The 13,203-nt window shown below is 45.7% G+C and overlaps 1 protein-coding gene across 1 annotated transcript in view; it reads left to right on the top strand.

The window, feature by feature from the left end:
- AFG1L (AFG1 like ATPase) overlaps window positions 1-13,203 on the top strand; it is a 562,248-nt gene that overhangs the window by 425,065 nt on the left and 123,980 nt on the right. The window contains exons 9-10 of the mRNA XM_078648410.1: window positions 11,469-11,539; window positions 11,798-11,898. Of these exons, the coding sequence (XP_078504536.1) occupies window positions 11,469-11,539; window positions 11,798-11,898 (172 nt within the window). The remainder of the gene's footprint in view (window positions 1-11,468; window positions 11,540-11,797; window positions 11,899-13,203) is intronic.

Genomic DNA, 13,203 nt, shown 5'->3' with positions numbered 1-13,203 from the left:
AGTCCTTTTGTGCTTCGCCATTATTTCCTATTGTTCGCGAATGCGTTGGAACCAGACCTGAGAGAAATAAATTTTTTCTGCACTCTTTGGTCCCAAATCTCAAAACGTGTCCACACAGAAGAGACTTGGAGCGAAAAAAAAGGGGAATATGTTGCTTTTGAATATGGATGTTCTGCCAAACATGCAGATTTTTCCTCCTTTATGACACCTAGTGTATGCAAAGGGATTGGTGATACGAAAGGACCGGCGACATAGGTTTAACTTTGAGGGCATTAAGGGGGGCAGAGCTAGCCGCGACAAGGAATGGCCGCGTAGTGCGCGAGCTCCTCGGCGAGGCTGATATAAATCATCCTTATCCTACATGTAGCTAGACGTTTTCGATCTACAAATAGCATTTGTCGACAGCTGATCTGAAGCTCCACATTCGACAGAAAACAGCGATCGAAAAGGCGGCCGGGAAGGTGATTTTTCGAGGAGCTGCCAAGCGGAGGTCCGCGGCGCCAGGAATGTTCTACAGCACCGCCCTGTCGTACCATTGAAGGCCGGTGACGCACGGCACGCACACCGGCCCGGAGATCGACCAGGGTCCCGAGGGTAAGGCCGCGGTGGAGGCCTCGCAGACAACGAGTCGCGGGGGACGGTGCAGATCATACTAAACAAGACTAGGGTAAGAGCGGTGGCAATCACAGACCAAGTGCGGCGTAGCGGCCCGAAAATCCTGTAACCGTCACGGCGGGAAACGGACGGCCATCGCCTACGTTTACCCCCGCAGATCGTTTCCCCGACTCATAAAGGTCGCCGAGGGCCCACGCCAACAGCGAGACTCCCCTACGGTCCACCTTGGTTGGCACGTGGCTGGTCGCCATGGGTAAACCGGACAGAAATCAAGCCAAACTTACTTTTGACGCCCAGAAGAAACAACCGGGACAGCCCGACACGGACCAGCAAACAAGCACCCCACCCGGGACTCAGCCCAGAGACCTGCCGACCGAAAGCGTCCAATCAATGTTTTTGTCCATACAGACGACGTTGACAAGCATGGATGGGAAACTGGACACGCTAACCTACAGAGTGGATCGCATGTCGGAAAGGCTGGACCGCCACACGGAGAGGCTGGACATGGCGGAACGGAGGATCTCCGACGTTGAAGACGCCACCAACCAACAGTCTAGCAAACAAACCGATGTGGACAAACAATTAGCGGCACTGCAGGCAAAGGCGGGCGATTTGAAAGCCAGGTCACGACGATCCAACATAAGAATTATGGGTGTTGCAGAAACGACGAACACTGGTCCGATGGAACAGTATGTTGAAAAACTGCTGATAGCGCTCCTGGGGAGAGACACATTCTCAGAGGTTTTCATCGTCGAAAGGGCCCACAGAACCCTAACCCAGAAACCGCCGGTTGGGGAAAAACCCAGGCCGATCATAGCAAAACTGTTAAATTATCGCGACAGGGATGCGGTGCTACGGAAGGCGAGGGATCTAAAATCGTTGCAACACGAGGACATGAACATAGCCCTATATCCGGACTTCACCCAGCCTGTGCAAGAAGCGAGGAAAAAGTTTAATGCGACAAAACAAAAGCTACGTGAGCTGCAAATCCCATACGCAATGCTGTACCCAGCGATGCTGAAGATCACGGACAATGGCACAATAAAAGTTTTCAATGACCCCAAGGACGTTCAAAAATATCTGCAGGCGCGAAGATCGAATGGAGGGCGCCGACGATCCCCGAGGGAGCAACCTATGGACAATGAAGGCATGTCTGATGTGGAATAGGCTCCGAAGAGTGGTTTAGATTTGCAATTGCTATCGACATACAGTTCGGCAATGACCACCCTGGCAGGACATCTCAGTTATGGACACTGCGCCATGATTGGGGACACTAAGATGGACGAACTAGTTCCTCCGGAAGGCCAGATAAGTCTACCCTCACAATATCGACTGTTTTGTTTATGCTGACACCACTGTCGAACGAACATTGGTAGCGTAACAAAAAGGGGATGATTGTTCAGAATGTGGAAATTGTTGATTACCTGTGCCAACTTCTAGCTACTGTTGAGGTTTAAACGCATGCATGGCCTCCCCCCCCCACTTGTTCCTGTGGGGGATAGGTCAAGGCTGCTCCTGCCCACGAGGTAGCACACCAAACCTCTGTTCATTCTCTACAGGAGATAGTTGTGGGGTTGGGGATTATGGCTTTGTTGAGTTGGGGTGAACGGAGTGGGTGGAGGGAGGGGGAGGGAAGAAACTGTAAAATTCACCGAGAGGCTGGGGGAGACCATGATGTATGCAATGGGGAGTCAGCTGTTAGTCACACTTTACTTACCACTGAACACAGATGTCGTTTAGCCAGCATGCTATGCATAATGTTTTGACACAAACCAGGCCCTTGTCCCTACTGACGTGGAATGTACGGGGGCTCCAAGATCCACGTAAGATACGTAAAGTGATGGCATATATTGATAGGCATGGAATTAATGTGGCCTGCTTACAAGAGACACACCTGAACCCTGCTAGAGATCTGAAAATAGGAAATAGGTGGGCACAGGCTGCCGTTGCGTCGTCTTATTCGACATATGCGAGAGGGGTCCTGATACTGGTTAAACGGGGCATTCCTTTCATCCTTATCGACTCTGCCACAGATGACCAAGGTCGCTTCGGGTGGATTCGAGGGAACTTCGGAGGGGTGACCCTCACCATCCTTACTGTATATGGCCCGAATGTGGACGACCCTCAGTTTTTTGCCTATATCTATGCGAAAATACGCGACCTGCAGCCGTCGCATATCTTGCTGGGGGGAGATTTTAACACCTGCTTAGATCCCGCCATAGATAGGTCAACTGGCCAACACAGAACAGACAGACACTCAGCCAAGGTAGTCAAAGATGGTATGGAGGAATGGCAGCTAGTGGACATTTGGAGGGAGAGACACCCAGGGGCGAGAGAAGGCACATGTACATCACAGACACATAATACATGGTCCAGGCTGGATTATTGGCTGATCACAAGGGAGATGAGCACTTGGGTTCAGAAGATAGAGCATCTGCCTAAAACACTCTCTGACCACTCCCCGGTGAAGTTGCACCTTAAATTGCTAACACATACATACGGGAATATATGTGGCGCCTCCCACACAATGCGTTGAAGGATCAAGTATTCCACGGGGAGCTGAAACAAGCTATTATAGACTATTTTAGTGCAAATGTGGGGTCGGTGGATAGCGCCTGCACACTTTGGGAGGCTTTCAAGGTCACTATCAGAGGGCACTGCATCGGGAAGCAAGCAGGCATACTTAAAGACATCCGGCAGCAAATGGAAATGTTGGAACGTGACATTGGGGTTCTGGAGGCGGTGAACGCCGCCTCTCCGAGTTCAGTGACACAAGCTACCATTAGGCAGAAGATCACGGAATTCCACGAATATGCAGACACGGAGGCAAAGTACATGTCGGCACAATACCGAGCTCGGGCGTTTGGTGAGGGAGGTAGACCAGGTAGAACGCTATCGCAGAAAATCAAAGCCAGACAGACTAACACCTACATAACACAAATTAGGAATGCGGACGGTGAACTGATATGACACTCCTAGTATCGTGAATTGCTTCCGTAAATTTTACTCACAGCTATACACACCTAAGACTACGAACACGATTCAGGAGATTCACGATTACCTGGATGATGTGGGGCTGGCCTGGCTCTCGGATGCACAGAGACAGTTCTTAGGCCATACTATTATAAAGGATAAATTCAAAGATGCAATAAACTCGCTTCCGAACAATAAGGCCCCTGGGCTCGATGGCCTACCGGGCGAATTTTATAAGGAATACCGAGACCTGCTGCTAATGTACGATGTTTCTTATGAGGAAGGGATTCTCCCGGAAAGGACCTAACCACATGTGACGCATATCGGCCCCTCTCCCTAATAAATGTAGACGTTAAAATATTAGCCAAAGTAATAGCTACCAGAATACAATTATTGCTCCAGCAACTGGTGCTCCCTGACCAAGCGGGATTTATCCCCACGAGGTCTACCACGCAGAACATCAGGACAATTTTCACGATGTATCATAGTCTGGACCCTGAAATACCTGCCACAGCGGCACTCCTGGACGCAGCCAAAGCCTTCGACTCAGTCGAATGGGACTTTCTGCTGACAGTTCTTGTCCGAGTGGGGTTCCCTCCAAATTTTGTGAAATGGATAACCATGCTATACACTGCCCCCACCGCGAGAGTACGCATAAACGGAAACACCTCCCACGGATTCGCCATAGGCCGCGGCACTAGGCAGGGGTGCCCTCTGTCACCCATATTGTTCACGCTTGTGGTCGAGCCTCTAGCATGCAAGATTAGGCAGAACCACCCTGCCTCTGCCCTTCAGTTCGAGCTGAGACCGGTCGGAATATCACTATATGCGGACGACATGGTCCTCTACACACGAGATCCAGACGCAAATTTGAACCCCTTGATACGGGAATACATAAAATATGAACAGTTCGCCGGACTGAGCATAAACTGGGGGAAATCAGTGGTGATTCCACTGACAGAGGCGACCAAGCAACCCACACTGGAATACCCCCTAAATTGGGAAACAGACCCTGTAAAATACCTCGGCATTTGGGTCCACCATGACCCCGATGAGGTAATTCGGCGTAACTACGGAGTGGCATTGACAAAGCTAGAGGAAACGGTGGACAAATGGATTAAACTCCCACTGTCCCTGGCCGACAGGATTGCATTACAAAAAATGGTAATATTACCCAGATTCCTTTATCTGTTCTGGAACATTCCAGTGTGGCTATCAAAAGCTTTCTTTAAGAGACTACGAACTGTGCTACAACGTCTGACCTGGGCGGGGAAACAACCGCGGATTGGGTGGAAAACGCTCACAAAACCATATCACCAAGGGGGCTTTGCGGCCCCTGATTTGCAATTGTACTACTACTGTGCCCAAGCACAACACGCACATTACTGGCTGCACCCACATAGTCACATACCACATATTGCCGTTGAGACAGACAGTGTTCGCCCCAGGCGACTGACACAATACCTTACAGACGTGGTGAGCTACTACCCCAATGACACTATACACCCGGTGAAGTGCACATCCAAGGCGTGGTACACGCTGGCGTCCAGAGCACGGAAACTGCCTCTATACGCACCAGCGCTCCCATTGGCGAATCATCCCAAATTGTCAGTCACTTGCGAGAAGAAAATGATGGGGGAGCTGGATGCCATGGGCCTCCGGACAATGAGTGCGATCTTTCCCCATAACAAGTTCATATCCATACAAGAGCCGGAACTAAGTGCGCACAGAACACCACTGAAACTGTTCGCATACCACAGGCTTAGGGCGGCCATCAAAGATCTCTATTCCACGTTCCCACACGAACCGCCGTCCCTTCAAGCCTTGCAGATCCTACTGACGGCACCCACCCGCACCAAGCTGGTCACAAAATTATACACCGCATCACAACACGAACAGACTATAGACGAAAATAGGTCATTATCCCGATGGGCGGACCAGACAGGGATGCCTATCTCTGAGGCTGACTGGGATTACAGCTGCGCCCAGCTTCACTTGCTTACATCGAACTGCAATCTGCGCATACTACAGTTTTTACACCAATCATACTATACTCCAGTAAAGTTGCACAGATTTGGTCTAAGAGATGATGACAGGTGTCAGAGATGCCAGATGCGGGGCGCAGATTTTATCCCCATAGCTTGGGCCTGCCCAGATTTGGAAGCCTACTGGAGGCAGGTGACGGATGCCCTCTCACAAATGCTAGCTGACACTGTTCCAAATACCCCATTAACCTGCCTGCTAGGCACACACAGGCTCAAACAAGTCAGAAGAAGAAAATTATTGACGGTGGCACTCCTACTAGCAAAAAGAAGGGTGGCCATTAAATGGGGGAGCAGACGGCCGCCAAGATTCAAACAATGGATATCTGATATGCTATACTGTAAAGAAACTTTGGGGACTTATGAAGAGGGTCTACCCATGGCCTCCAGACCAAAGGACTTCTGGCAACCGCTGGTGGACTATTTGCAAGCGCAACAAGAAAGCACATGAACACTTATGTTCCTGAGTGATGGTGCATAGCTGAAAGCGCGTGGGGGGAGGGTATAGACCTCGATTCAAACTCCACCAAGTACTATATGATGTGAAGGTTTGATAGTCGGGTGCTGCTGAAATACGGTAGTACAAGACACCCTGCTTTATTTCTGTTTCTGTCTTTTTTTTGCAGAGGAGGGGAGGGACTGCAAGATGCCTAGATAAGATGATGCAATGTGTGAAGCTGATGTACTGTGATCGAACAGCTGTATGCCCTAAAATTATCCTTTTTTTTCTTTTATGCATACTTATGTGTCATTCAATGCATTCGAATGTGTTTCTCTGTAACTTCCTGGTGAACAAAAATAAAAAAATAAAAAACTTTGAGGGCATTAACAACAATTTGCACTGTCCTAACTCACACTTTTTTACACTTTGAAAACGTACACTTCAATGTAGGAGGCTTAAGTATTACAAGAATGGTAAGGTGTGTTTCCCCTCACCCGCCGCTCATTTTTACAGCGGTGGAGGGGTGACATCACTTTGAAGAAAGATAATACATATTTAGTTAAATGTGGCAATTTATGGTACCCTAAATATGTGGTTTGTACACTACATAGAGAGTTTAAACACTGAGTAGCGGGAAACAGGCATGTGATAAGAAAAGTTAGAAAATGCAAAAACTTTTGTAGCATGTAATCTTTGGTTTTGGGATTAAGGTAAAAATGTGTAGACTTCTTTAGAATGTAAAATTATAAAAGCAGAGATGTATTTATGAATTGAGACAAGTCCGAGCACAAGGTTCTTCACCCTGCCAGAGGCTTGCTATCATTCACCTCATAGTTCTGGATACCATTGTTCAGTCTCGCCTGCCGACAGGGAGGGGTATTGTTTACTGTAAAAGGCTTGAAGCCTCACATTGCTTACCTTTTGTTGGTATCATTGCCACTCTTCTTGGCTGCCTTCTAATTGGCCAGCACATACCAGGAGGCACTTTTCTTTGTATGGAGCATGGACCAAATACAGATTGATTCATCTTAGACTCCATCCACTGCTCGCACTGTGATTTAGGTACTATTCCTTTCACTCCACTCCATGCCACTCCACTCCACTCCTCTCCACTCCACTCCACTCCACTCCACTCCTCTCCAACCCATTCCACTCCCCTCAATCCACTCTACATCACTCCATTCTATTCCACCCACTACATTGTATGCCACTCCATGCCATGCCAGTCTGTGCCTCTCCACACTACACTATTCTACTCCACTCTCCTCTACGCATGCTACGTCACACCACTAGCTTTCAGCCATGCTGACCATTAGCCATACTGTTGCAAAACATGGCTAAAAGAGACCACTCTACGCCACTCTACTCTTCGCCATTCCATTCTGTGCTACTTCACTCTATACACCACCCCACTCTATGCACCACCCCACTCTATGCCACTGTACTCTATGCCACCCAACTCTAAGCCACCCCAGCCATTCCATGCCACTCAGCACAGTCTACACTACTCCACTCTATGCCAATGTACTCTGTCACTCCATGACTGTTAGACCTGGCATCCTTGGTGCATTTCCCCCCCTCAGATTTTGACTTCATCCCACCTGTTTTGCTGACTTCCTTTTTCCTAATCTCAGGACTCTGCAGCACTTTACCACGGGTAACCATTGCAAAAGTGTTTGTACTCTCTCCCTAAAACCTGATAGAATTGGCTTATACCCAATTGGCATATTTAATTTACTTGTAAGTCCCTTGTAACATGGCACTACCTGTGGCCAGGGTCTGCAAATGAAATGCTACTAGTGGGCTTGCAACCTTGATTATGCCACACCCCCCTAAGTAGCTCTTTAAACATATCTCAGGACTAATATTGCAGCCTGTGTGTGCAGTTTTAAACTGGCATTGGACTTCCCATAGGTCAGACTGCAGTATATTTCAAAAGTTGGACATGTACTTTTAAATCTTATATGTTCTGATAGTGCAAAACGACTAAAGGCCTACCTCTCTCATAGGATAACATTGTAGTTACCATAATACATTTAGAAAGCTATAACTTCCAACTGGGAACAGGTAGACAGGTTAAGCTTGGAGTCTAAAGAATTTTAATTAAAATCCCTCTTTAATGGTAAAGTCGGATTTTTAATCTGAAAATGTCATTTTTAGAAAGTTGGTATTTTTTTGTCCTAACCATTTTGTGCCGGCAGCCTGATCCTGGGTCACATGACTAGGTGTAGCTGACAGTTAAGCTTTGTGTATTCCTCAGAGATAGCCATTCGCAATAGAGAGCATAGGTATGCCTGGATGGGCCATTACTGGCAGGATGGTAGGACGGAGCTGGGCTCACCCCTACTTACACTTGAATAGGCTGAGTCCTGCCTCTACGCAAATGGCTGCATATCCCTTTTAGTTAGTATGGAGCCAAGGCACAGGAGGCAGGAAAGTGCACTTCAAGGAGAAACCTCTAGAAGCTTCTCCCACTTCAAAGGAAGACCCAGGTATAAATATTGGACCTCAGACACCAATTCTTCAGTATACTTCTGGACCTGTGGAGTCCCCACCAGGAAGGACTACTGTACCACTCTGCTGGACTGCCTCTCTGCTGGACTGCTGCCCTGCTGTCTTGCTGGACTGCTGCCTTGCTGCCCTCCTGCCCGAGTCAGAAGGATTTGGACCTGCACCAGAATCCAGGACTCCCAGACTGACTTCAAGGGCTAGTCTACTGTCTCCTGTTTGGAACCACAGGGCCATAAAAGGGTCAAGACAACCTGAACCAGCACCCAAATCCACCTGGACTAAGTCCCTGACCCCCAAGTGGTGCCCCTCAGGTCCTAGACCCTTGGTATGGCCTCATAGAGGCTTACTTAAAGTTTTTACATTCTTTGCGACTGCGAACAGGCCTGTTGGTGCCGAAACCTTGTCACTCGCACAGCCCGCCAATGCAAAGTTCCGTCAACTCGACCCTTTGCGCTACAACATAGACTACTCGCGGGAAACGCTACTGTGATGTTATGGCCTGACCCCATGCTATGGCAACAGGATCTAGTTGCTACAGCTGCGACAATCTGCAATGCTTCTCTGCTCCTTGCGACCATCTTCACCACGAACGGGACTATTTGCGTTGGACTGAGATGGTAAGTTTTCAGTAGGACTAACCTATTCCTTGTATTCGACCCACATTCCATCACGGTCGGCCTGAACATGTGACTTTCTCCTCCACTTCCAGATAGCACGAGTAGCATTTTGGGCTTATTGGCGCTATTTTCACCTAAAACTTCCAATTTCATATCTCTAGTTCTACTGATTGTATTTTTGTCTTTTTGCTCTTGTTTCATTTATTACATTTTGCTCTATTTTTCTAAATTGATGTGGAATATTTCTTCTATTGGGTTTCACTTCATTATTTTTTGAAGTGCTGCATAAATGCCTTACACATTGCCTCTAAGTTAAGCCTGACTGCTCTGTGTAAAGCTACCAGTGGGTTGAGCACAGGTTAATTTGAGGTTTGCTTGTGCCTCACCCTGACGAGGATTGTGGTTGCTGCTTGAGTAACATTTCACCCCCCCTCAACCAGTAACCTGACTCTCTGCACCACTGTACTTTACACCACTCTACGCTGCTCTGCTCGACTCTCCGCTACTCTCCACTGTACGCTGCTGTACATCATGGCAGAAAGACACTACAAGCCTGAAGCCTGGAATGAAAGGAAAGCTAGGAGTTAAACAGTGTGAAACTCTGTACATCTATGTTACGTATAATCACAACACACGTGTAAGGGAATCAGACGTAATGAGCGTATGGGTTTCCTCCATCAGTAACTTATCTATTTTAAGCATAATTGCAAGTCGCGTTCTTCTAACTCGACCTCATTGATTGCGAGTGGACGGGGGTGATTTGTAGGCGAAGGGCTGGATGAATATATTAACTCCATTTTCAGCCCTTTCTAGTTAAATTTGTTGATATTGATTTGTCTTGTTGAAATAAAAAAAATATCTATGCATCCTGCAGTTATTAGGGTAATAAAAATGCCTGTACTGAAAAAACAGGGGCGCTTAAAAATTAAACCTGGTCTGTGGGTTTCAGATAATCTGTATCAATTCTTTTTTTTTTTTTAAGTTCAAATCATTATTCTGATCGTTAATTAATACGATTGGTTATGCTGCAAGTAAATTGAGGAAAAAGGTGAAGAGGGTTTGCGAATCTGTTAGAGGGCGATGCTATATTCTTTGGGGGACTCTCCAGTCTTTGAGGACCATGAAGCACCCCAAAGGATTTCAGTCTTTCCAAATCAAACCCCATTTGTAAGATTTTGACACCACCCTGTGCCTTGCTGGGCTAAGATACATAATCGAAAAACCCCACTTGTATGATGGGTTGTAGTAAAATTGATTACATTTTTTTATGTTGTCAAATGCCTTACAACCGAACTACAGCAGCACTGTGGGATAATAAATTGACATATTTGATATCAACTTTAACCTATCTATTCAAAGTGAAAGTGTTAATACATTTTCTAATAGTTTAGGCTGAGCTAGAAACAATGATGCTATAGATGGAGCCTTTTCCATTAACACCACTGAGTCCCCAGTCTATTTCCGATTATTGCCTCCCCTCGCATTACTCAGTCACCCCACTAAGAAACCTGTGGCCTTATCTTGAGTAATTTTAATTGTAAACTGTACATAGGTGTCCTTCTATCCACTATGTAACCAGCAATGGGGTCTTGTCTGGAGTAATTGTAAACGTATACTGTACATACGGGTCTTTCTATCCCTTATGTATCCAGCACCCCCCCTCCTTATCGATTGTTCACTTTGTTAGTCCAAGCCTTTTGTACAATTCTATGATTCCTGTAAAGCGCTCTGATACCCTAACGAGTCAAGTTCGCACTCTATAAAACACAAAAATAAATAATACATTGGCTTTACTTTGGAATACCTAGGTTCTGTAGAAGGAACTGTATGGACTGTCGCCTCTGGTTCTCGCAAACGAGCACGCAGTACTTCGTTTCATGGCCATCCTCGGAGCGTCAACCCAACCTTGGGTGGCTGTTTGGCCGGCTTGTCTTTTTGCTTGTAATTGGGATGCAGGCGAGAGCGGGGTCCTTTCTTCCTCATTGTGCATGAGCGGGGCGAGTGGGTTTGCTTTGACTGCGCTGCTTCATTACTGCAAACAGCTTGGAGCGCAGAAGTCTTTCAGTGTATGCAAATAAGGCGGAATCATCTACCTGAGAGTTAATATTCTCCGCTTTAAGTGTATTCTAAATCTAATGTTTGTATTTAGACCATAACATCCTGTTCTCTTTTTTTTATTTGGGCAAAAAGCTAAGCGAGCCCAGGCAGCTGTTTGATGTTAGATTCAAGTGTTATTAATTTCATATTCTATTATTCTTTTCACTCTAGCACAAGTGAGGCTGATGTGGAGGCTGTCATGGATAAGTTGTTTGATGAGCTGGCTCAGAAACAAAATGATAGTACGTAAGTTAATTTCTCTTGAAAGGGAATACATTTAGAGCACAATGACCAATCTCGGCTGACCAATTAATAAGTTCCATTGCTCCTTTCGGGGCTGATGCCACACTCAAGTGGCAGTCATTGTATCAGCATTTTGTCTAATTTATGTGTTGAATCATGTGCTATTATTCATCAAGCTTTGCATTTCCTAGCCGTAAGAGATGAATTTTATACTAATTATCCAGGATAGGGCTGAGGCTTTGTTCCTGTTCCCATAGTAACTAGACCAAGGATCCTGAAAGTGCAAGGCAGAGAGCTGAGGCTGAGGAAGGCTTGTGGGACCATTGCAGACTGTACATTTGAAGAGCTGTGCGACCGAGTGAGTACGCTGGCAACTCTTGCCGCTAAAGCCATGCCATTTGTTTCACAATTTTTTCTCCCACCTTATGTATGGTATCGTTTTTTTATGCTGCATTAGTATTTTTTTAAATATAAATTAGTTTTGTAAAGTTCACGCAGGCAGTAGAAATTTGTATCAACCTTATTGTTGAAAACACAATTTATACTGACTTTTGTTACTTTCTAAAATTATCTTGAAGAGGGCTTGTTTTTGAGCAGGGGAATGTTAGTTGTTCAAGTTGTCGTTCATAGAAGATGCATAGGAAAACCGCACAAGGGGTGATAAGGTCCTTCCACTGTTTGTCCAGTGGATGACTGCCAATAGGCGTGTCCAGGATTCAAGAACGAGGATGAGCGTCACACTTAGGCGCCCTGTTTACCAAGTCATGGCTGTTTAATAATTCAACAGGTAAAAAAGAACCTTAGTTCAGAGTTGTTGTTTTTTCTTACAAACATGAGTTGCTGTGAATCCTGGGAAGCGCAATTGGGATATTATTAATGGATTTTTTTCAGATGATTAAACTTTAGCAAATAATGTGAACTAATAAAATACAATAATCGATCTTATTTATTTAGCTCATCAGCATGCAGAAACATTTATTTTTTAGACTATTATTGAGACGTTTTGTTGCTCACTAAAATGTCCTGTCTTGAATTTGTATGTTTTTGTCCAGTAGGTATCCTTAACAAACATGCCATGTGACCTTTTCGTTACTCTCTGTGGACTGACGTTTTCGGTCTGATCTTTGAGACAACTGTCTTGTCAGATTATTAGTTTTGTTTTTCTCCATAAAGTCATACACAGTATACATACATCGAGGAGGATTTTGGCAGCAGGCTTCATCCATAGGTCTGGTGAACTGTCATTCCCATTTTTCTTCTGATAGCAAAGAGAAGTTGGTCAGCTCCCTTCACTTTGCGGGACTGCACAAAGCCAGTTCACATTGTTCACATCCACCTAAAATATTGCTTTCATTTACATGACAAAGCTGGCTCAAAGTGTTTTTTTTTCTTCATAATTCTTTTTTATATTAACTTTGAATACTGATTATTTATTTTGCCCGCAATTCAGGGGCCTGATATTGATATTTTGTGATTCATTTCCAGTTCTTTTTTTATTTATAGTTGCTGTTATAAAGTGTTTAAATGACTTTGTAACATTGTAGCTGCCTGCAGTATGAATGCTTGGTTAGGTAGTCATTTAATCTTGTTTCCTTCACAAACAATTATAACAACAAAATGCATGACACATCTGAAAGGCTTTTAGTTACAAAAAATACATTAC

The sequence above is a fragment of the Lissotriton helveticus genome, chromosome 6 (genome assembly GCF_964261635.1).
Source record: "Lissotriton helveticus chromosome 6, aLisHel1.1, whole genome shotgun sequence".
NCBI classification, from domain to species: Eukaryota; Metazoa; Chordata; class Amphibia; order Caudata; family Salamandridae; genus Lissotriton; species Lissotriton helveticus.
Note: the sequence above shows the minus strand (reverse complement) of the source record. Positions and strands in the feature narration are given on the sequence as shown.